The sequence below is a fragment of the Bombus affinis genome, chromosome 17, assembly GCF_024516045.1.
Source record: "Bombus affinis isolate iyBomAffi1 chromosome 17, iyBomAffi1.2, whole genome shotgun sequence".
Classification (NCBI taxonomy): Eukaryota; Metazoa; Arthropoda; class Insecta; order Hymenoptera; family Apidae; genus Bombus; species Bombus affinis.
In genome coordinates this window covers 6,310,422-6,335,768 of record NC_066360.1, presented here as the reverse complement: position 1 = coordinate 6,335,768, position 25,347 = coordinate 6,310,422, and the positions used below count along the sequence as shown (strand labels likewise).

At 39.6% G+C, this 25,347-nt stretch overlaps 1 protein-coding gene across 4 annotated transcripts in view; it reads right to left on the bottom strand.

Moving 5' to 3' along the window:
* The window catches only part of LOC126926273 (fatty acyl-CoA reductase 1-like), a 285,326-nt gene that overhangs the window by 42,690 nt on the left and 217,289 nt on the right, over nt 1-25,347 (bottom strand). For 3 of the 4 annotated variants that reach the window (XM_050742546.1, XM_050742539.1, XM_050742538.1), the window contains exons 6-7: nt 19,681-19,935; nt 19,466-19,609 (exon numbers count right to left, since the gene is read on the bottom strand). The exons of the other annotated variant lie outside the window; for it this stretch is intronic. In XM_050742546.1, the coding sequence (XP_050598503.1) occupies nt 19,531-19,609; nt 19,681-19,935 (334 nt within the window). In that variant the 3' untranslated portion in view covers nt 19,466-19,530. Of the gene's footprint in view, nt 1-19,465; nt 19,610-19,680; nt 19,936-25,347 lie in introns of those variants that run through there. 4 annotated transcript variants of the gene reach the window in all.

Here is a 25,347-nt window from a genome sequence, read left to right as displayed (position 1 = left end):
GAGTGTCGAATTTCCAAGTCCGTATGACAATCACGTCGGGCTACAAAGATACAAAATGTACTGTATCTCTTCTGAAAATGTTTGTGGCTACACATTTGTCTGTCTGACGTACCGTCGATATCATCTGACTATGTTCTCTTTTCACCCGGTAGGTGGCACCGTTTTACCCTTTCTTGTCTTATTAATTTTTCTTGTATTAATGTAACGACCTGCCGTTTCCTTTTATCGCTTGTATGTATTTCATGTTTGGGGGAAAATATTTCTTTCAAATATAAAAGAAATATTTGTTTAATACTTGAAAAAGAACATTATTTTTCCGTATATAAAAGAAATATTTAAATGAATACTTTACTTTAGCATGTAGACCGTAAAAAATATGCTTGCCATTCATATCCATCCATTTACATTCATATCCCTAAAATGACACTTATTTTCTACCAAACTGAATGAAATATCTATTTTGTATTAAACAAAGCGCGTGTTTCAGAGTGTTTAAATAACAAGAAAAAATTAAAGGGAAAATACAAAAAAGAGCCAAGTGGAAAAGAAGGTATGCAATATATAACGGTGAATTTGTCACGTAAAATAAAAACAGGGGTAGCTGAAACGAAAAGAAAAAATAAAATGTAACAAAAAACAAGAGAATTTATTTCTTGTACTCCGAGTTTACACTAACTGCAATTTGGTTCTGAGCTCCAGCCATGACTTTCCAAAACTGAAGCTCTTACAATATGACTTTCGGTAGCATCTGTTTCTTCTTTGTTTGTCATTCCTCAATATCCCCACTACCCTGTAGGCGTACGTGACTGTTGCCACGCTTTTAGAACATTCGGTGGAAGGCCGTTGGGATATCGATGACACATTAGGCACTTCGGCGATATACATTGTCGCCAAGGCCGCCACATCTTTATCCCCATCATCGATCTGTAACGTAAATCACATCAGAGACCAGGACACACACACACACCGCGGGCAGGATGGTGTCCCGGTCGGCATACTTCGCACCCGATGGACCGACGAGAGAAACATATGGCAACCTTGGCGACAATGTATATTGGCGGAGTACCTGAGTATTCATTTATGGCCTAACGGTCCTTCCACGAAATGTTCCAGAAGCGTAGCAACGGTCACGTACGCCTACAGGGTAGTGGGGATAATGAGAGAACAGATGACCGAAAGTAAAAAGATTGTAAGAGCCTCACTCTCGTACGGTCACGGCTAGAGCTCGGAAGTGTCTTATAAGTGTATAAACGAAGGAAAAATAAAGTTTTCTTCTTTCTTTTAAATTTATTTTTATTTTACGTGACAGATCCATCGAATTTGAAGTATGCCGATCGTGACAAATTGATCTGTTTGGATGATAACTGAGTATTAACCTGTATCAATAGATGCTACATTTTCTGTATTTGTCTGCAAAATGTAGACACATGTAGTATCGAAAAGAGGGAGGTATACATACTGTTACGCTGTGAGGTTTTAGTATAGGTCGCGTTTCTGGTCGTCGCTCGCGGTCATACAATGTCGTAGGCGGATCGCCTTGTCTGCCCGACGAGGGACATACAATGTATCGACGAGCGCATCCAAGCAGCGACTTACAGAAATGTCGATTTCGGCTGTTTGTTTTAAACGAATGCGGCATATGTGATCATAGGCGCGAACGGTGGCGTGACCCGAACGTAGTGGGGGTCCTCTCCCCGAGAAGACCGAGAAATGATCTAAGGTCAGACAGTCCTTTTTGAAGATTCTAAGAACACACGTCGAGAGGTCGGATGAATAAAGCCGCTAAACCGAATGAACGCGTTGGCATTGTTTATCACTGAATAATTTGTCACGCTTTATCATTATATTCCTCGTTATTAAATACACAAACTATATCAACCTGTTAACAAATAAAACATCCTTACTCGTCCTTACTTTCGACCTATTTAAGATACTACATAAATTATCAACAACAGATTGAAAATGTATATGATTTCCAAAAAGCTCTTTTCTTACAAATTAAAACACGAACTTTGAAATAACAAAATGTACAAGAATAAAACACTTTACAAGGCACGGTAGACGATCGGCACAGATCTACCGATGTAATGGCTATACCGACTGATTGTTTTTATATGCTTGGAATGTCAACATTCGGTTGTTTTGCTAATCATTTATCGCAAGAATGCGCAAGACTACATTACCCTCGTAACGTAACAGAAACATTTGTCTCTGCGTAAGAAACATTTGTTGCGTAAGTCATCGAAAGACTCGAAAAGACTCGAAACTGAAAACTTTAAGAAAGCTATTCAATGCGATACACATAATTTTTCATTTAGGTGTCCATTGATTTGTATTATTACGCGATACTTCATAATATTTCATAATACCTTCATTAATTCTTCGAGTATAAGATTAAATAATTTTTTTGTAGCTTTTTCCGTGTTTCATAATTTGCTATCTCATGTGCGTGTGTGCAAATATTATAATATGCAGTGATCAGTAGTTTTTATGGAACTGACTTGTGATCTATGCAAAATAACGTACGGCCACAATCAGTAGATCCCTGAAGAATACTTAATGCACATGTAGTTTATCAGTGGTACATGTGCAATTTTCTCACGGTGTGTAAACGGTAACACAGGCATTTGCACTATTTTTATGCAGTATACCAAATAAAGCGGATCTAATATACCAGTTGTCTACGTAAAGAGCGTCACCTTTACCGAAATGGAATTCCAGAAGGGACATTACAACACTTCCCGATTTACCAATATCTTTATGTTCGGGTTCTATCTCGTTGAGGTTATTCGGTGTATAAAGAGAGAAAAACGCGTGGATAAAGTGTAAGGTACAAAATATATATATTTAATTTAATAGTGAAGTGTAATAATAAGTAGGAATACAATTTGAGCTGGTCCAGATCCGCACGCTAGCAGTGTTACCTTATAACTGAAAGCCCCGAAGCCAACGTCGCCTGTCTACTGTTTATGGTCTGCCTTCCTGCTATTCTTTTGTCTACATGCTGTCGATGGCTCCAGCGCTTGAAAAAACTAAAAGGAACAGATGTGGAGTTTTCGTAGAAGTGGTGACCATTTCAACATATCTTAATACCAGGCCCCATATAAATAATGAAATCCTAAATATAACCTGTCTTACGGGAACAAAGGAAGAATGATTTCATGTCAAATCTTATTTTTTTCGATGCAATGAATTTTTGAATGCCAGTTTGCCTATGTACAGGAGCTCTATACATAAATTGCGATAAGAGTAAAATGTACTTGCAAATGTTCCTCGTAATTTACTAATTATGTTTCGGATTCTCCGCACAAGATCGAAATTGGATACAATATTGTCACTAAAATGTGACATTTGTAGCAGTAATAAGTGGCGGCTTCCGCTTATTATTTCGCTATAGATATCGTTTTTCAAGAGCTTATCTTTGTTCCAGTATTCTGGTAACGACAGTTCGCTGTCGAGTGCCGAAGCGTGCAGACGTGCCTCTAGTGCCCAGTGAAGTTCGAAAACAACACGTGTCGCCCAACCGTCGAAAGTGAACACAACGTGCTCCTATCTTCCCAAGTGTTTCCTATCCGCCAGAGAGAAGAAAAGCCTACGCACCTAACCCCAACCCGATCCCTGCCGCATAGCCTCACGACTAGTTATTCATATTGAAATAGCTAGCTCGATGATGGCCCAACAATCACGACCAGGCTCGCCTGTCCAAACCCATCACTACCCCGCGCTACTCCCCCCGTGGCAGAAATTCTGCAGATCCCCCCGTGCCAACGACGCCAATAAGGCGAAAAAACGCAAAACCGAACCAGCAGACACAAACTCGAACGAACATCCACCAACGCAAATAAACACCCACAACAGGTTCGCAATTTTGGAATCCACCAACGATGCCATGGAAACCGCAGGCTCACCACTTAACCACCACGCACAGAGACGCCCCCCTCCCCCACCAATATTTATTAACGATGTCATCGACATCCAGACAATGACCAAGTCCTTAGAGAGAGATATCTCCAAGGAGGACTATAACCTGAAGATAACCAACAATCAGGTAAAAATCCTGCCTACGAATCCAGAAGCTTACAGGAAGCTCACCAAGACACTCAGGGCCCTGAACGCCAACTTCCACACCTACCAACTCAAAGAAGAAAGACCTTTTCGGGTGGTGCTACGAAACATCCACCACTCCGCAGACATCGATGAACTAAAAATAGAACTATCGAAACTCGGCCACGAAGTCACCAATGTCAGCAACATAAGGCATAGAGTCACAAAAGACCCGCTATCCCTATTTTTCATTGATTTAAAACAGAAACCAAACAACAAGGAAATCTACAATATCAGTCGCATAATGAACGCCATCGTTAAATTCGAACCACCGCAAACCAAAAAGGAGATAGTCCAATGCAAAAGGTGCCAAAGATATGGGCACACACAGAAATACTGCAACCACACCTTCCGCTGCGTCAAATGTGCAGGTACACACCCCACCGACCAGTGCAAGAAATCACCGGAAACCCCAGCGAAGTGCATCCACTGTCAAGGTGATCATCCTGCCAACTACAAAGGCTGCTCAGCCTACAAAACCCTGTACTCAAGCAAATACCCCAAACTCAGAACAAAAGAGGAAAATTACCAAACACCCAGCTCGCCGAAATCCACCGTTATCCCAATCCCCCCAACCAATCAAACACCCAGCCCTATCAAACTCACCACTCCCTCAAACTCCTATGCCCAAGCGGTACAAGGCACTCAAAATACACCAAATAGCCACAGGGATCCTCCCCAAAATAGTGCCCCCACCTCACCTAACACAAACAACGTCTCTAGACTTGAAAAGCTAATAGAGAAACAATCAGAGCAAATAAACAATTTGCTATCGCTATTAACAATCATAATGGAAAAATTAATACGCCCAGACACAAAATAAAACCAAGACGCATAGCTCTGTGGAACGCCAATGGCCTAGCGCAACGCAAACTTGAGCTAGAACTCTTCCTAAAACACCAGCTAATCGACATAATGCTCATATCTGAAACCCACTTCACCGACAAAAACTACCTGAACATAAACGGATACAAGTTCTACCATACCCAACACCCCAGCGGAAAGGCCCACGGCGGCACCGGAATCATAATCAGAGCAAACATCAAGCACTACGAACTTCCACCATTCCAGAAAGACTACCTCCAAGCAACAAACGTAGCAATAGAAGACTATCATGGTACAATCACCACCTCAGCTGTATACTGCCCTCCCAGACACTCCATCGCCAAAGAATACTTCGACCACTTCCTGGACACCCTGGGCAACAGATATATAGCCGGAGGAGACTATAACGCTAAACACACCCAATGGGGTAGCAGACTGGTTACAGTAAGAGGCAAAAACCTCCTCAACAGCATAATAACCAACAACCTCAACTACCTTACCACATACGAACCCACACACTGGCCCACCGACACAAACAAAATACCCGATCTCCTTGATTTCTTCATAACCAAAAATATCTCGCCAAGACACGTCCAAATCAATTCCTCGGCCGATCTCTCCTCTGATCATTCCCCCGTGATAGTAACAGTCAGTTCAACCATCATCGAGAATACACCTAATGGCTCCATTCATAACCAACACACCAACTGGCAGCTCTTTAGAGAAGTCTTTACCCGCACAACTTCAGCCTCAACCTCACTAAAAACCAATGACGAAATCGAAGCAGCCACGGAATACCTAAATGCGAGCATAATAAACGCTATCCGCGTCTCCACACCGGCAAAAACGTCCATCAGCAATCACGAATACCCCCAGTACATATTAAAAAAAATAGCAGAAAAACGTAGACTAAGAAGGATATGGCAGACCCATAGAACACCGGAGGACAAACGCAAACTAAACAACGCAACTAGAAAACTATCCAAAACCATAAAGAACTACAATAACGACCGTTTTCACAAATATCTCGCCAGCCTGTCCCCCACAGCCGACTCAAACTACTCACTATGGAAAGCCTCCAGGAAACTCACGCGCCCCCCACAAATAATACCTCCAATCCGCCGCCCGCAGGGTGGATGGGCGCGTAGCCCTATAGAAAAAGCCAACATATTTGCTGAACACCTGACTGAAGTATTCCAACCCCATTCCTCCATAGCCGCAGCGGACGTCACCGAATACCTGCACACTCCCTTCCAAATGTCCCCTCCTATTCAACCCTTCACTTCTGCAGAGATCATAGAAGCAATCAGTTGCCTAAACCCCAAGAAAGCAGCAGGTCACTACCTAATAGGAAATAAAGCAATCAAGGAACTTCCCATAAAAGGGATTGCACTCATCGCATCAATCTTCAACGCCATCCTCCGCCTAGAACACTTTCCTAAGGCGTGGAAAATCTCACTAATCACCCTCATCCCCAAACCCGGTAAACCAATATATGAAGCCAGCTCCTATCGCCCAATCAGTCTTTTACCTACCCTGTCTAAACTATTCGAGAGGATGCTCACGAATCGTCTCCTTCCACTCCTAGAAGAATTGAAAACACTCCCAGATCACCAATTCGGCTTCCGAAAACAACACTCAACAGTAGAGCAAATCCACCGCGTAACCCACATGATCAGCCAAACCCTTGAAAAGAAAAAATACTGCTCAGCCGTATTCCTAGACATCCAACAGGCATTCGATAAAGTATGGCATGAAGGGCTACTCTACAAGCTTAAAAAAATCCTACCCCACCCATACTACTCCATCTTAAAATCCTACCTTACCAACAGACAATTCATAGTTAAATGTCTAGGCGCCACTTCCGCAACATTCCCAATAGAATCCGGCATACCGCAAGGTAGTGTCCTCGGACCCCTACTATTCTCCATCTACACTGCCGACTTACCCATATCAAACGAGGTAACAATAGCAACATTTGCCGACGACACAGCACTATTAGCTACCCACGCAGACCCGGCAATTGCCTCATCCACTCTCCAGCGAAGTCTCGACTCCATGGAAAAGTGGTTCCAAAAATGGGGTTTTAAAATAAACGAAAAAAAAATCCTCCCATGTAACCTTCACGCTCCGAAAACAAACCTGCCCCCAGGTCACCATTAACAACACAATAATCCCAAGCAACGACTCCGTAAGATACCTGGGCATGACCCTGGACAGGAGGCTAACTTGGAAAAAACATATCTCGGAAAAAACAAAGCAACTAAAGGAAAAACTAAGAAAATTCTATTGGCTCACGGGCCGACGCTCCAAACTAAACATACAGAACAAAATAACCCTCTACAAAGCCGTAATAAAACCTGTCTGGACCTACGGAATCCAACTATGGGGAACAGCAAGTAACTCCAACATTGAAATACTCCAACGCTTCCAATCGAAAACGCTAAGATCCCTATTAAATGCACCCTGGTATGTTACCAACGAAACAATCCACCGAGACCTCAAGATACCTACAGTCAAAGATGAAATACACAAGTCCAGAAGCAGATATAGCACAAGAGTCAACAACCACCACAACCCACTAGTCACCCAGCTACTGGACACGACGGACCAGATCCGCAGACTAAAAAGAAAATACCCACTAGATTAAACCCTTAGTCCTACTAGAATCAACAATATAAAGCTAGTATAATCCATGTCATTGTATCACGCCAAATTAAGTTACTGAAAATTCTCAACGAGAATTGATTGTAAATATTCTAATAAATAAAAAAAAAAAAAAAAAAAAAAAGAAATTCTGGTAACGATAGCTTCTTGTTTCCCGTCATTAAAAGAGAGATAACAATGGAACAATATAATTAACGGAGCACTGTATCAGCTATTACATTATTGTTATTTTTTTTGGGGGGGCGGCATTGATTGTTTGTCTTTTCAACGACACACTCTACCAACTCTTCGCTAACGACTTCGCTTACGACTGAAAGTAATTTATAATTTTCCATGAATAACTTATGTCTGCTTGAGTACCCGAATTTCGTAGGGTAAAATCATGAATTTTGGGGTCAAATTTTTCTGTCGTCATATGACATTTGGTAAAATTGTCCTTCGCGCGTTATTATTCTCTATTTCAGAATCATCAGAATCTGTGGTACTTAGTACATTCAATCTCTTTCACTGCAGTTATCCGAAACAGTTTCTGATTCATCTAATACGTTCAACACTTGTAGTTTTTGTCAGATGTTTAGAAACTACTTCGAAAAGAGCAGAATCTGAAAAGTTTATTAAATGAAACGTAAATTATAATACTTTTAAGAAATAGGAATACAAATAAGTATACAAATATACGGTATACAAATTGTTCGGACCTTTTTTGTCTAAAGTATGTAATACTTTCCTGAACTAACTATTGTTCTGTGATAGTCGAAACAAATTAAAAAATCAAACAATGTATAAATGCGAATCCAGTCCTGTAAAGTATTTGGCGCGGAACTTACAAGAGGCGCTGCTAGGCATAAATTAGTTTACGACACCGCCGGTTATAGACGGTCTTAGCCTCTAGGAGTCACTTCGTGGCCGCCGAGTATAACTAGCGTTATTAGCGAAACGGTTAATTAAAGAACAAAGCCGAAAACACAATTTTTTTGCTCTTGATTTTTTCATCTCATTCTAGCTGCAAGAATCGCCTCGTAAGTATTTTTACATTAGCTGAACACCCTGTATATGCTATATAGAAAGGATCGACGGCCAACAAATCCTGGCACGTACGCTATCACGGACGCACAATTATACGTATAATGCGATGTAGTGGTATCGATAATTTTTTCCAAATATCTCAGACACTATAACCGCCCGACAGTTACATAGATAGGAAAGAGTTATTTAGAATCATACTGGCGGTAACGTGTTCGAAAGTCATCGAAATCGGAGAGGATGTAGCTGTTCTACAGATCCACGTTATTCATATCAGACAGTTCCACCTGTGCAGGCGACCTAAACGGACGTGCGAAACAGTGCTTCAGTGAAAGTGCGGCAAGAGGGAAGAGAAAGCGGAAAAGTAAACGCCCATCGCCAAAAGGTGGAAACATGTAGATTCCACCAATAAAAATAACTAACAAAGGAGTAACATACATTATAAATAGAGCTACAGGCTCTACAGAGGCAGAAAAAAAGACGTTAACATGGAAATATCACAAGCCAATGACGGGAACAATGAACCAACACACCACGAAGAAAGCTGGACGGTGGCAACTTCCAGCAAAAAACGCAAAGTAACCCTGTTCGCAAGCGGGAGGAAAACCGAAACACTAGAAAAAAAAAAACAATGGCTGCAGGATATCAAACTGCATAATTCATTTAGCGCACTGCCAGAAGAGGCAGCAAAGGACTCAACGGAAAGTCCGACAACTCGCATCGCTAAACCACCACCAATATACATAGATGCGAGAATAATTATTGAGATATGTATAATTTTTGTGCTGGACTAGGTCGAATGCGTAGTGGAGATGTTTGTATGTGGATCTCAGTGTGTGGAGATATGTGTGTGCGCGGCGACTGAGAAACGGACGAATGTAAACAGTCTACAAAAGGTCGGGTATGGAAAAAAGTGCTGAGACGCGTGCAAGTGTGTATCGATGAATATTCTAGAAAACGTTTATAAAATAAATATGTGTCTACGTTAATAGTAATGCCCAGTGTAAATTTAATGTTTCCATAACAATATTTCGGCCATCAAGATCCACAATTCTCAACAATTATTATTTATTGTTATTAATTATCATTAATTGTTGTTTACCTCTGTATTTTAATTAAGTATTGTTACAATAAACTCGATTTTCAGACTGAAGAATCGATGTCTAGACGGTCGTCCTCTCCAGGTATAAGTGAATAGTGAAAAAGTGCTTCAAAGTAATAGTGCTGCAAAGTGATAGTGAGGAGGAAATAAAATAGCAATGCAGATACCAACTATAAACATAGCAACAAAAGGTGAAACATATTATATAAAAACCAAACAAATTAACATTGAGACAGAAGAAACAAAAGAGCATCGGGGACAGGAAGATAGCAATTCAGAACATGAAAGATACTACCAGGACGAAAGCTGGAAGCCAGCGAAGGCTAGCAAAAAACGCAAAACAACCACAGACATAAGTGCCATAGAAAACCCAGTTACAGAAAAGCAGCGATGGCTGCAAGAATTACCATTAAGTAACTCCTTCAACTCACTAACGGAAAAAATAGACGCTGACCCCGTAAATGAAACCACTATCCAAACAAATCATATTACAAAACCACCACCAATCTTTGTTGATGCCCAAATAATAGACCCGCTCATCGATCTACTAAATAATCTAGATGAGTAAAACAACTACACATAAAGCAAACAAAATTGGAACAAATAAAAATACAAACAAACACGCCAGAAACATTTAGGAAAGTTATAAAGGCATTAAAAGAAAAAAATGCTATCTACCACACGTATCAGCTTAAAACTGAAAGGAGCTATAAAATTGTCATAAGAGGATTGCATCCTAAAACCAACATACATAAACTAAGCGATGAGTTAGCTAAAATTGGTCATCAAACAAGAACAATAAACAATATAACAAGATTCGACACAAAGCAACCACTACCACTATTCTTAATAGAACTTGAACCCAGAAACAATAACAAGGAAATATATGATATCAAACAAATACTAAACACAATAGTAACAGTCGAACCACCACGACACAAAAAAGATATACCTCAATGCATGCGGTGTCAACAATACGGACACACTAAAAACTATTGCAACAGAAGCCCAGCTTGCGTCAAGTGCGCAAAAAATCACTTAACTGTACACTGCCCATATTCAGGAAAAATACAAAAAGTTAAATGCTTCAACTGTAACGGAAACCACCCAGCCAGCTATAAAGGATGTGAAGTAAGAAAACAACTACAACGTAAACTGTTCCCGCCCCTACGAAGCAGGACAAGCACTAACACACAAGCCCATCAGGACAGCACAAAACCTGAAATATTACCAAATACAGAGCAAGCAATAAACACCAAACCTATCAGCACCAACACCATTGGTGGTCTAAGCTATGCTCAAGTAACCAGCCAACCAACACACACACACAACCAATACCACAGCAATAGTAACAATGACACTGCAGAAATCAAAGAACTGCTCAAACAATCTATAAAGAACACCGAAATGCTAACCAAAATGATAAGCGAACAAAGCGCAGTACTCAAACAACAAACCCAACAAATCACAGTCATGCTACAACTAATTACAAACGTGCTAAGCAAAAAATAAAAACGGACACTCTAAAAATAGCAGCCTGGAACTCAAACGGCCTACAACAACGGGCCCTCGAAACTAAAACATTCATATAGAATAATAATATAGACATACTACTTGTCTCAGAAACACACTTCACTACAAAAAGCTATTTGAAAATACCATACTACACCATATATGATACCAAACACCCCTCAGGAAAAGCTCACGGAGGGACAGCAGTGATAGTCAGAAACGATATCAAACATTATCTACACAGCCAAGTTAACAAAGAATATTTACAAGCAACCACTGTTACAGTTCAAACTAGCAGCAACTACTTCCAGTTGTCAGCAGTATATGTGCCTCCGCGACACAAAATAACAACACAAATGTGGGAAGAATACTTCCAGGACCTAGGGGACAAGTACATCGCAGCGGGAGACTACAACTCAAAGCACACGCTTTGGGGGTCAAGAAACATTACACCTCGAGGTAGAACACTGGAAAAATACATAAGAAATAATAACCTCAATATATTATCCACAGGAACACCGACACATTGGCCGACTGACCTGAACAAAAAACCAGATCTTCTGGACTTTGCAGTTACAAGGGGACTAAACACAAATAAACTAAAAATAACACCCAACCTCGAGCTCAGCTCCGATCATACACCCATAATAATTGAATACAGAAACAAACCAATTCACTATAGCAAACCAGAAACACTATGCAATAAAACCACCAAATGGCAAACTTTCAAAGAAATAATAGAAAGCAAAATAAACTGCAATATCCCGTTAAAAACTCCTGAACACATAGAACAGGCAGTAGCAACATTGACAGCAACTATTCAGGAAGCAGCAAGGACAACCACTACTCCCGAACCAACCAGCAGACAAACAATAACAATCCCGCAAGAAATACTCGACAAAATCAAAGAAAAAAGAAAAGCAAAAGCAAAATGGCAAAAATACAGAACCCGAGAAAACAAAAAACACTTAAACAAACTTGCAAAGGAAATAAAAAACAAAATAAAGGAGCACAACGATAACGAATTCGCAAAGTTCATAGGGACACTCCCCACACACGAGAACACCAACTATTCACTATGGAAAGCCACGAAAAAAATAAGGAAGCCAATAATACCCGTCCCGGCAATCAGAAAAGCAGATAACACATGGGCAAGAAGCAACGAAGAACAAGCTGAAGAATTCTCCAACCACCTCTGCAACATATTCACACCACACATTATCAACAACAGCAACCTCAAAAGTCATACGGAGGAGGATCCACAAACCACTACTACCACAGCCGACAAGGAATACACCATACCTAAAACATCGGCACAAGAAATTAGAAACATAATTTTTTTTTTTTTTTTATTTATTAGAATATTTACAATCAATTCTCGTTGAAAATTTTCAGTAACTTAATTTGGCGTGATACAATGACATGGATTATAATAGCTTTATATTGTTGATTCTAGTAGGACTAAGGGTTTAATCTAGTGGGTATTTTCTTTTTAGTCTGCGGATCTGTTCCGTCGTGTCCAGTAGTTGGGTGACTAGTGGGTTGTGGTGGTTGTTGACTCTTGTGCTATATCTGCTTCTGGACTTGTGTATTTCATCTTTGACTGTAGGTATCTTGAGGTCTCGGTGGATTGTTTCGTTGGTAACATACCAGGGTGCATTTAATAGGGATCTTAGCGTTTTCGATTGGAAGCGTTGGAGTATTTCAATGTTGGAGTTACTTGCTGTTCCCCATAGTTGGATTCCGTAGGTCCAGACAGGTTTTATTACGGCTTTGTAGAGGGTTATTTTGTTCTGTATGTTTAGTTTGGAGCGTCGGCCCGTGAGCCAATAGAATTTTCTTAGTTTTTCCTTTAGTTGCTTTGTTTTTTCCGAGATATGTTTTTTCCAAGTTAGCCTCCTGTCCAGGGTCATGCCCAGGTATCTTACGGAGTCGTTGCTTGGGATTATTGTGTTGTTAATGGTGACCTGGGGGCAGGTTTGTTTTCGGAGCGTGAAGGTTACATGGGAGGATTTTTTTTCGTTTATTTTAAAACCCCATTTTTGGAACCACTTTTCCATGGAGTCGAGACTTCGCTGGAGAGTGGATGAGGCAATTGCCGGGTCTGCGTGGGTAGCTAATAGTGCTGTGTCGTCGGCAAATGTTGCTATTGTTACCTCGTTTGATATGGGTAAGTCGGCAGTGTAGATGGAGAATAGTAGGGATCCGAGGACACTACCTTGCGGTATGCCGGATTCTATTGGGAATGTTGCGGAAGTGGCGCCTAGACATTTAACTATGAATTGTCTGTTGGTAAGATAGGATTTTAAGATGGAGTAGTATGGGTGGGGTAGGATTTTTTTAAGCTTGTAGAGTAGCCCTTCATGCCATACTTTATCGAATGCCTGTTGGATGTCTAGGAATACGGCTGAGCAGTATTTTTTCTTTTCAAGGGTTTGGCTGATCATGTGGGTTATGCGGTGGATTTGCTCTACTGTTGAGTGTTGTTTTCGGAAGCCGAATTGGTGATCTGGGAGAGTTTTCAATTCTTCTAGGAGTGGAAGGAGACGATTCGTGAGCATCCTCTCGAATAGTTTAGACAGGGTAGGTAAAAGACTGATTGGGCGATAGGAGCTGGCTTCATATATTGGTTTACCGGGTTTGGGGATGAGGGTGATTAGTGAGATTTTCCACGCCTTAGGAAAGTGTTCTAGGCGGAGGATGGCGTTGAAGATTGATGCGATGAGTGCGATCCCTTTTATGGGGAGTTCCTTGATTGCTTTATTTCCTATTAGGTCGTGACCTGCTGCTTTCTTGGGGTTTAGGCGACTGATTGCTTCTATGATCTCTGCAGAAGTGAAGGGTTCAATAGGAGGGGACATTTGGAAGGGAGTGTGCAGGTATTCGGTGACGTCCGCTGCAGCTATGGAGGAATGGGGTTGGAATACTTCAGTCAGGTGTTCAGCAAATATGTTGGCTTTATTCTATAGGGCTACGCGCCCATCCACCCTGTGGGCGGCGGATTGGAGGTATTATTTGTGGGGGGCGCGTGAGTTTCCTGGAGGCTTTCCATAGTGAGTAGTTTGAGTCGGCTGTGGGGGACAGGCTGGCGAGATATTTGTGAAAACGGTCGTTATTGTAGTTCTTTATGGTTTTGGATAGTTTTCTAGTTGCGTTGTTTAGTTTGCGTTTGTCCTCCGGTGTTCTATGGGTCTGCCATATCCTTCTTAGTCTACGTTTTTCTGCTATTTTTTTTAATATGTACTGGGGGTATTCGTGATTGCTGATGGACGTTTTTGCCGGTGTGGAGACGCGGATAGCGTTTATTATGCTCGCATTTAGGTATTCCGTGGCTGCTTCGATTTCGTCATTGGTTTTTAGTGAGGTTGAGGCTGAAGTTGTGCGGGTAAAGACTTCTCTAAAGAGCTGCCAGTTGGTGTGTTGGTTATGAATGGAGCCATTAGGTGTATTCTCGATGATGGTTGAACTGACTGTTACTATCACGGGGGAATGATCAGAGGAGAGATCGGCCGAGGAATTGATTTGGACGTGTCTTGGCGAGATATTTTTGGTTATGAAGAAATCAAGGAGATCGGGTATTTTGTTTGTGTCGGTGGGCCAGTGTGTGGGTTCGTATGTGGTAAGGTAGTTGAGGTTGTTGGTTATTATGCTGTTGAGGAGGTTTTTGCCTCTTACTGTAACCAGTCTGCTACCCCATTGGGTGTGTTTAGCATTGTAGTCTCCTCCGGCTATGAATCTATTGCCCAGGGTGTCCAGGAAGTAGTCGAAGTCTTCTTTGGCGATGGAATGTCTGGGAGGGCAGTATACAGCTGAAGTGGTGATTGTACCATGACAGTCTTCTATTGCTACGTTTGTTGCTTGGAGGTAGTCTTTCTGGAATGGTGGAAGTTCGTAGTGCTTAATGTTTGATTTGATTATGATTCCGGTGCCGCCGTGGGCCTTTCCGCTGGGGTGTTGGGTATGGTAGAACTTGTATCCGTTTATGTTCAGGTAGTTTTTGTCGGTGAAGTGGGTTTCAGATATGAGCATTATGTCGATTAGCTGGTGTTTTAGGAAGAGTTCTAGCTCAAGTTTGCGTTGCGCTAGACCATTGGCGTTCCACAGAGCTATGCGTCTTGGTTTTATTTTGTGTCTGGGCGTATTAATTTTTCCATTATGATTGTTAATAGCGATAGCAAATTGTTTATTTGCTCTGATTGTTTCTCTATTAGCTTTTCAAGTCTAGAGACGTTGTCTGTGTTAGGTGAGGTGGGGGCACTATTTTGGGGAGGATCCCTGTGGCTATTTGGTGTATTTTGAGTGCCTTGTACCGCTTGGGCATAGGAGTTTGAGGGAGTGGTGAGTTTGATAGGGCTGGGTGTTTGATTGGTTGGGGGGATTGGGATAACGGTGGATTTCGGCGAGCTGGGTGTTTGGTAATTTTCCTCTTTTGTTCTAAGTTTGGGGTATTTGCTTGAGTACAGAGTTTTGTAGGCTGAGCAGCCTTTGTAGTTGGCAGGATGATCACCTTGACAGTGGATGCACTTCGCTGGGGTTTCCGGTGATTTCCTGCACTGGTCGGTGGGGTGTGTACCTGCACATTTGACGCAGCGGAAGGTGTGGTTGCAGTATTTCTGTGTGTGCCCATATCTTTGGCACCTTTTGCATTGGACTATCTCCTTTTTGGTTTGCGGTGGTTCGAATTTAACGATAGCGGGTCTTTTGTGACTCTATGCCTTATGTTGCTGACATTGGTGACTTCGTGGCCGAGTTTCGATAGTTCTATTTTTAGTTCGTCGATGTCTGCGGAGTGGTGGATGTTTCGTAGCACCACCCGAAAAGGTCTTTCTTCTTTGAGTTGGTAGGTGTGGAAGTTGGCGTTCAGGGCCCTGAGTGTCTTGGTGAGCTTCCTGTAAGCTTCTGGATTCGTAGGCAGGATTTTTACCTGATTGTTGGTTATCTTCAGGTTATAGTCCTCCTTGGAGATATCTCTCTCTAAGGACTTGGTCATTGTCTGGATGTCGATGACATCGTTAATAAATATTGGTGGGGGAGGGGGGCGTCTCTGTGCGTGGTGGTTAAGTGGTGAGCCTGCGGTTTCCATGGCATCGTTGGTGGATTCCAAAATTGCGAACCTGTTGTGGGTGTTTATTTGCGTTGGTGGATGTTCGTTCGAGTTTGTGTCTGCTGGTTCGGTTTTGCGTTTTTTCGCCTTATTGGCGTCGTTGGCACGGGGGGATCTGCAGAATTTCTGCCACGGGGGGAGTAGCGCGGGGTAGTGATGGGTTTGGACAGGCGAGCCTGGTCGTGATTGTTGGGCCATCATCGAGCTAGCTATTTCAATATGAATAACTAGTCGTGAGGCTATGCGGCAGGGATCGGGTTGGGGTTAGGTGCGTAGGCTTTTCTTCTCTCTGGCGGATAGGAAACACTTGGGAAGATAGGAGCACGTTGTGTTCACTTTCGACGGTTGGGCGACACGTGTTGTTTTCGAACTTCACTGGGCACTAGAGGCACGTCTGCACGCTTCGGCACTCGACAGCGAACTACGCGACTGATCTGAGAGATGTTGACTGATGAGAATTTGTATTTTCAGTGGGAAACATAATTGATAAAACAAAAAACAACAAGGCGCCAAGAATCGACCTAATCAATGGTAAAATCTTGAAAAACCTTCTGCCAAAAGCAATAAGACTAATGACAATAATATTCAATGCAATTCTAAGAATTCAATACTTCCCCAAACCATGGAAATTAGAACAGATCAAAATGTTACATAAACCAGGCAAAGACCCGCACCAAACTGCATCTTACAGACCAATATCACTGCTTCCAGTATTTTCCAAAATACTGGAAAAGATAATATACGACCGCATGAAACCAATAATAGAGACAAAAAAAACTAATACCGGATCACCAATTTGGTTTCAGAAACAAACACTCCACGATAGAGCAAATGCACAGGCTTATAAACGAAATAATAGTAGCACTAGAAAACAAGGAATACTGCACAGCCCTCTTTATAGACATAAAGAAAGCATTCCATAAAATTAACCATGAAAGTCTACTACAAACAATTAGGAAACAATTCACGGAGCAAATACACCACTTAATAAAATCTTACCTAAGCAGCAGAACCTTCGTAATAAAAATCAAGGACACACATTCTCAAGTTAAAGACATTAAGGCCGGGGTACCACAAGGAAGCGTCCTAGGCCCAATACTATACACATTATATACGGCGAACATACCAACAACTACCAACAGCACAGTATTGACATTCGCGGACGACACAGCTATACTAGTCAGGCATACTAACCCAGAAACGGCAGTCAAAATACTACAAGAACATATCGTAAAAATAGAAAATTGGCTACAAGAAAACAAATAAAAGCAAACCCCAATAAATGCAACCATATTACATTCACGCTACGGAAAAAGATCCCACCAAACATCCTATTGAACGGCACGCATATAACACAAACAAAGCATGTCAAATACCTAGGATTCCACTTAGATCAAAAACTCACCTGGAAACTATACATCAAATCAATAGTAGAAAAAATACAGAAAACAAGGAGACAAATGCACTGGCTAACAAGCCGAAAATCCAAACTAAGCACAGAAAATAAATTAAAAATATATAAAACGATCATAAAACCAATCTGGACGTACGGAATACCACTTGGGGGGCGGCAACAATGAGCAATATAAACAAAATAGAGGTAATACAGGCTAAAATCCTCAGAACAATAGTAAACGGACCTTGGTACGTCAGAAACGAAGATATACGAAGGGACCTGGGAATGCCAACGGTCAAGGAAGAAATTAGCAGATACTCCGAGAAATACAAATCAAGAATAGCAACACACATAAACCGGCTAGCTGCGGAAACATACAAAACCATAAATATGGACAGAAGACTAAAAAGGAAGCACCCAGCAGACCTTATAAAGGACATAACCTAAGAAACACGAGTATGGTACCCCGCTGGGGGTAGCCACCAACATGCTAATTTAATCGTTAAAAAATTCCACCAAATGTCCAAATTGGACAAATTGTGAATTTTAATAAATAAATAAAAGAAATATTCACATAACAACCACGTACGCATTACGAACTTATGAGCTGTTAATAAACGTGGCAATTCTTGTATGAACCACATATAATCAATATAATTGATCACTGTACATTGCGATATTCACATACTTACACAAGAGATGAAATACTATATGATATTGTAGTATCGTGGACAAAAGGAATAAGATATCGGCCGAACCGTATACAATGTTGCGAGAACCGCGGTGTCGTTGGGTACAACAATGTATCGTCGATCTTTTCAACTGAACAGTTTCGTCGAAAAGGCCTACGTGACCCTGGCCACGAACGTTTTCGGGACACGTGCGCTATAGGGCGGGGAAAAAACAAAAGAGACGCTAAAGACAATGTTAGTTAAGACGCAGGCGAGAACGAATGCAAAAGGCGTGCAGTATGGGTTGAGAATCGAGAGCGTGCGAGTGCGGATGCCGAAGACGAGAGTTATAGAGAGTGATTTGAGCGGAATAAGACTTTTGTGTTTTAGTTCAAGTTGAACATTTATCGTTCTCTGTCCAATTAATCCTTGTTATTTTTATTTATCTTAATAAATAGTATTAGGAGAATTTTACAAACCTAAATTATCCTAATCCCATCCTTTTCCGATACTACAATATTTAAATTTAACTTAAATAAAAAACTACCTACTATTTATTATGTGAAATAATATTTTATCCAGCCTGAATGTCACGTCTAGCCTCTATTTCGTTGATTGTATCATATATTTTAACGCCGACTGGTTAAACATCTACAAGGTTCATGAGCAAACAACTTGAGAACCAAAGTGAGCCTTTACAGTAAATGAAGGATTCTTAAAACGGTTTTACTTAGAACTATCTTATTTTAAAATATATTTATTTTCTATCATCATTATTTATTGTTCAGTAGACTTTTTAATGATAAATTATTATTGTCAACGAACAATCTCGGAACTTTTGTTTGGTGAAGGATGATAGAGGATTTTGTCATTATAATGTTGTCCTTATAATGGAAAAATGTTCATATTCAGTGAGCAGATGAATTGCTTACAGCTCTGAAATCATGTGCGTATAAATGCCTGCATTCTTATTAAAATTTCATAGAAAAAACAAGCAATGTCACAAATGGATTTATTTAGAAAGGAGACGAATGAAGAGACAAAATGAAAAGGATGATGAATCCCTTCTTCATAAAATTGTATTTATATTCCTCTGGTTTAAACAGAAGAAATAACGTTCAAATAGTTAGTACACGATACAGTATATTATCAGTAGTAAGATCATTATACTGGACATTTTGGTGATCTGATGTATCCAGTACAACCTGAAATTACCGAAAATATATGTATTTATATTAGTTCATATTTTTTTATAGTAAGGTACTTTTATACGCACCTTGATAATCGTTGTCGGGCTGTTGGCTGAAACTCTTGTTTTAGAATAAATTTCCTGATACCCATCAGGTAAATTGCAATATACTTCTCCCAATTCATATCTCCTAAATCTAGTTTGACCATATCGCTGTCGTTCAACATTTTCACTTTTCTCGTCATGTCGGAACAGTTATCTCTTTGGAAAGTCCATTCTTGTGTAGTGAAAAATGCAAATGATGCGAGCAGTTTATTGCTATTTCTGAGAAGTTTCATCATTCTGAAATATCATTTTTAATTATTAGTATAGATGAAAACAATGATCATCCCAGAAAGATTGTTCTCGTTGTTCGAGGATCGATAGAATACTTACATTGGTTTATTACCTCGGAGTCTTAAAAATATATCTATAACGAAGGCAGGAAAAACACCCGGAATTACACTCAGAACGTTGTAAATATATCTATTAGCTATCATTGGACAACCCGGGTACCATAATGTATCGTTCAGTGGTGTTTCTATACTACATTTCACCAGGGTATCTCTCATCTGACCCCATCTTGCGAATTGAAACAATTACATTTGTACCATTAATCAAATTACCCTTAAAGTACAGTTTATTACTATCCGAGTATCTCAGGAAATATTATGTAATTAAATAAGTATTACATTACATCACTAATTTCCTAAATTAACGTATTAACGAGATGAAAGTGGACTTTTGTATTCTACGTTTGTGTGCGCTTCCATTGTCCACATTACTTAAAAAAACTTAAATTTTTGGAATGCTCTAATAATCTAATTACATTAGGTGAAAAATATTCTTAATAAATATTACTTAAAGGGGCATGCGTTACTCGTGCAGTTGTAAACTTTAACTTCATGATCACTATGTAACGTGACATGCCATGCAGTACATAATATCGTATCGACTACGAAATCGACAGGCACTAAATCCAATCTTGCATCTCTCCTGCCCCGTATTGCTGTTGCACATCCTCTGCCGATTAGCAGAAAGCTACCTGGTAACATTAAATTTGTTTATAAATTATTTGTGACTTTGGATTAGCAGAAATGTAACGCTAAATACATAGGAAGTGATTCTTGTAATAATGAGCGACAACAAATTTGAACAATAATAAGGATCATCTAGCGAAAAGACTTTCATTTAGCCGCTCACGAACAAAGCTATTAACTCCAATATTGTGAAATGTAAGGAGTATTGAATTACTATTGAAAAAGATCTATTAAAATACCTGTAAGTCCAGAAATATTCTCTATCCAACCAGGACATGGTTCTTCCAGAGAAGCACCAATTATGCTTGGCCGTACTATCGCAACTGACAGGTGTTTACTCTTGTTTGCTACAATCTGCTCTGCTAAATTCTTACTAAATGTATATGTGTTTGGATAAGTTTCTAAAATCTTTTTTTCTATTAGGTTTATCGAAGTTTCGTCGAATTTGTCACAAATATCGATCACCTCTGAAGGTTTCAGGTCCGTGCTGCAAAGTTAATAATAAGTGAACGTATTCTTCACGACATAATTATAAATGTAATATTCGTAAACCATGGAACAACGTTCGCGTATAATTTATTCTTACGTATAAACTTTTTCCTCAATCTCATGTAGATTCGCATTACTAAAGGCTGTGCTGACGTGGACGAAGCTAATCGGATGCTTTAGTTCGTTCCAAAGCTCGATGACACGAAGAGTACCCTTCGTATTCACATTAACAGCCACGTGTAACGGCTCGTTGAATCTCACAGTGGCAGCGACGTGAAACACTATGTTTACTTTCTCTAACAGCAAATTTCTATCTTTTCGCGAAAGACCTAAATCCGCCAGACGCACGTCACCTTTCACAGGATAAACTCTGCTAAAAAGTGAGGGGTTCTTTGCTTTAATGCCATCATAAATCTGAAAACGAAAATTCCAGAAATGAGATTTAATCAATTTGGCTCCAGACAGGCTTAAATATTGAAAGGAACAAGAATAATATGTACGAACGGGATCATCTGTGAGCTTCTTAAATCGTTGTTCTATCGTTTCGTTAGTTTTTGGACGGATTAGTATAAAAATAGCAGCGACGCGTGGACACACGCGCATCAGTTTTTCCAAAAGACATATTCCTACGAATCCGGTTGCCCCAGTTACAAGGATCCCACTACCGGCGTAGAATTCCTCGAGAGAATTTATCTTATTCAATCCTTCATCGGTTCCATTTTCATTCATTTCTTTATTAATTGTATCCATGTTTCAGACTTGTGATCTTGACACTCTCAATCCTAATATTTGCCATAGTTTAGCATTTCCAACAAATAGAAAGTGAATAAATGTGTTAAATAATGTAATAAACTGATCATAGTTGATAACTTCATTAATATTTCTTTTTAAAGAAGTCTACAGATAATATTCACAAAAAGAAACATAATTCAACAATTATGTTTTCGTTTTGCATGAATCAAATAATTGCGTTATGTGAACGATGCTTCTAGTGTAATGTATAAACACTTTTTATACACAGTGAAATCGTTCACCAAAAAGGGTTCTAAAAGAGGGTAAAATAACTGTGCAACGCATGAAATAGAATTTTTCATGTGGATATAAATTAATTTGTATTATTGCATATTACTCCATAAAACGATATCTTAATTGATACATAATTAATACTTAATCTTTATGTAGTTTCATTTGACGACTTCATTTTTTATTTTATGTGTATGCTTATGAGTGTTGTAATTTACTGTGATCAGTAATTTGAGTGGAAAAAGTGTGTAGATCATGCGGGTCAGTGTTCGCCCACATGTAATAGCACCATGAGAATACATAATTGTTAGGAACATGATACATTTACACTGTACAAGTGAATGTGTGTGTAAGCGTCAGATGTCCAGGCCTTAGTTGGGACAAAAGACAAGAGTCAGTCGTTAGAAGTAACTGGAAGAGTCGGTTGACAACAAGCGTGCGTGCGAGTAGGATTTCGTGGTCTTTAGAGTATAAGATATATGTATAACTGTTGTGTGCTAAATAAAGGGAATTATTTGTATTTCCGAATTCCTTCTATATCTTTACAGTAATGCGTATGTGAAATTTGTATAAATTTTATATGCGCTCTGCATTAATTATTATTTTATGAGGGCAAAAAGATAATAATTTCCGATATGCCGTAATAGATTTCAATGGGTAAACAGGTTTAATCTATAATCGATTATTTTTTTAGAAAGTGTTGCGCAAGTTGGTTTACGTCATCGAATGTCACAGTCTTCAGCTTTACGACTTGCACGAGAAAAGCTGTTGCACATCTATCGTTCGTGTAAAAAACAAATCGCAATTTTTTTGTTTTCTATTTCCATCTTATTTTAGCTTCAAAATTCTGGAACCGAACAGCCTGTAAATGTATCTAACCCCCTGTCCGGATTTATCCAAGCACCCATTATCCGATTATCCTAATACCGGAATAGTGTATTATCCGAACATAATATTTCCTTATAACGAATCCCTCTTTTGTTTGAAATATGTATTGTATACATATTTTATTAGCGTTCATGTATCCTTTCCTTTATTAGATTCAGATTATAAGACATTAGTATGAAACTAATGGCGATCCAGCTATCGAAACGAAACAAAGGAGAAACTCGAAAGTGATGTACATGCAGAAGAATTTGCAAATATACATAGTGTTAGGAAAGGCCGAATGATATACGCTGTATGTACTGATATAATGAACTGGCTTCACTGCGAAACAGCTAATGAAATGATAATGAAGAGATGCGTTTTGAAACGTAAGTATTTGAGAAATAGTCTCAATGACTGTGAGTACAAAAAGATTGAGGCTCGTCGCAGTTAATTATGTCGAAAGTATTATGTGACTTAGCAGCCAAGAAGACATGAAATCCATATATACTTAAAAGAATTGTCATTCAATTTTAATCTATGTTTCAATAAATGAAATTTCATATTAAAGTGATTGTACCATTATCAGAACTGTTCTGCCTCCCTGTTGAGTCGGATACAGGAGGCTCTACTGTATTTCAGATTACCCGGTTGAAATTTTACTGTCATTGCAAACTGATGAGCAAGATGTGATAATGTAAATGAGCACAGCGGCCAATGAAATCAACCAGAACATAAAATTTGTATATATTAGGTATCTCATATTATATTCGTATCTTTATTATAATATCATTTATTCTGTAATTTAATTGTGTACATATGTATGTATCTATTGATATGTACGTATCTGTTATTGTATACATATATATCTATACTGCTTTGTCAAATGTAAAATATAAAATAAATGTTTGGGAATTCAAAAACTTCATTTAAACTATTATAGTAATTAATGCCCCATGATATTTTTGGTATATATGATATTGATAATAATGAATGACACTAATTAAACACACAATTGAATACAGAATAACAAGCAATCGTCTGTTACCTGATACTATTTCCACTGCGCGTTGTTTACCGAAGATCGAACAAAAATGCGACTTCACGATAGTAGATAACGATACGTCTGTCACAGTACTGTAACGATATTCGATGTGATACTCCTTTAGGCACTCATGCTTTTAATAACATCACCCTACTACTGAAACTGGATAATGTTATTCATGTATGATTAGAATTATATATTTATCTTCAAAACCAAACAAGAAATAGGCTTGAATGATCTTTGATCGTGAAAGATTGACAGAAATTGTCTTTTTATCACCGACTGCTTCTACTGCTTGCGTTTTAATGACACTTGCATTACGTATAACTTCTGAGTGAGTTGCGTATAACTTCTTACTACTTCATCTTCTTAAAGATGAAGAGAGAAATGTTTGCACTACAAATTCAATTTCTGATAATTACGGATGATCTATTCCGGTGGAGTTAAAAGCACTAACACAGAGTCAGTGTAAAAGGTATTCATATAGTACATAACCTTAACAAAATTATGGTATGACATCATTTGTTATGCAATATTTAGCAAATGAAATGTAAATACATATACTTGCAAACCCTCCAAATAATTAGTAAAAATGTATTCGCTACCTGTTATGAAAATAATAATAAATATCTGGAAAATGGAAAAAATATATGTGCAATGAATCTTCCTAGAATTAACACTTCATTGGATAAAATGTAGATGGATTTCCATTGGGGTATTTGCGTGGAGCAGTAGTAGAGAAGACAGAGCCATGAGCGTAATCGAAATCTTTGGAAAAACTTGAGAATTAGAACAGGGAAGTTAATCAGATTGAAGGGCTAGTACCTGTGGAAAAAAGTGGGTGTAAGAAGTAACAAAATTCGGTCTGGAAAGACGTTATAGGCGAAAGAAAACCGCGTGTGAGGTTACGACGGTGAGGAAGCTATATTGAGACTCTTGTCAACAGCGCCGCTACACGAGTTACCCGGGGAACTACACGGACGCAGCCATATTGGCAAGCGCGCCGAAAGCGCGTGCCGTGGGCCATTTGAAAGTGGCAGTGTACTGGTGGCAGTGGCAAGTGCGGAAATAAGTGGCCATTTTGCGCACCCAATGGGGAAAAAGGACAAACAACTGCAGAAAATGATAAAGAGGTGGATGAAACCATGAGAGGGGGGTGAATAGTTGGCTGCTGAGCCGACACACGTCAGCACCAGAACGTGAAGGTGAGGAACCTACGGACGGAGGAAACAACGGAGGAAGAGAGACCGC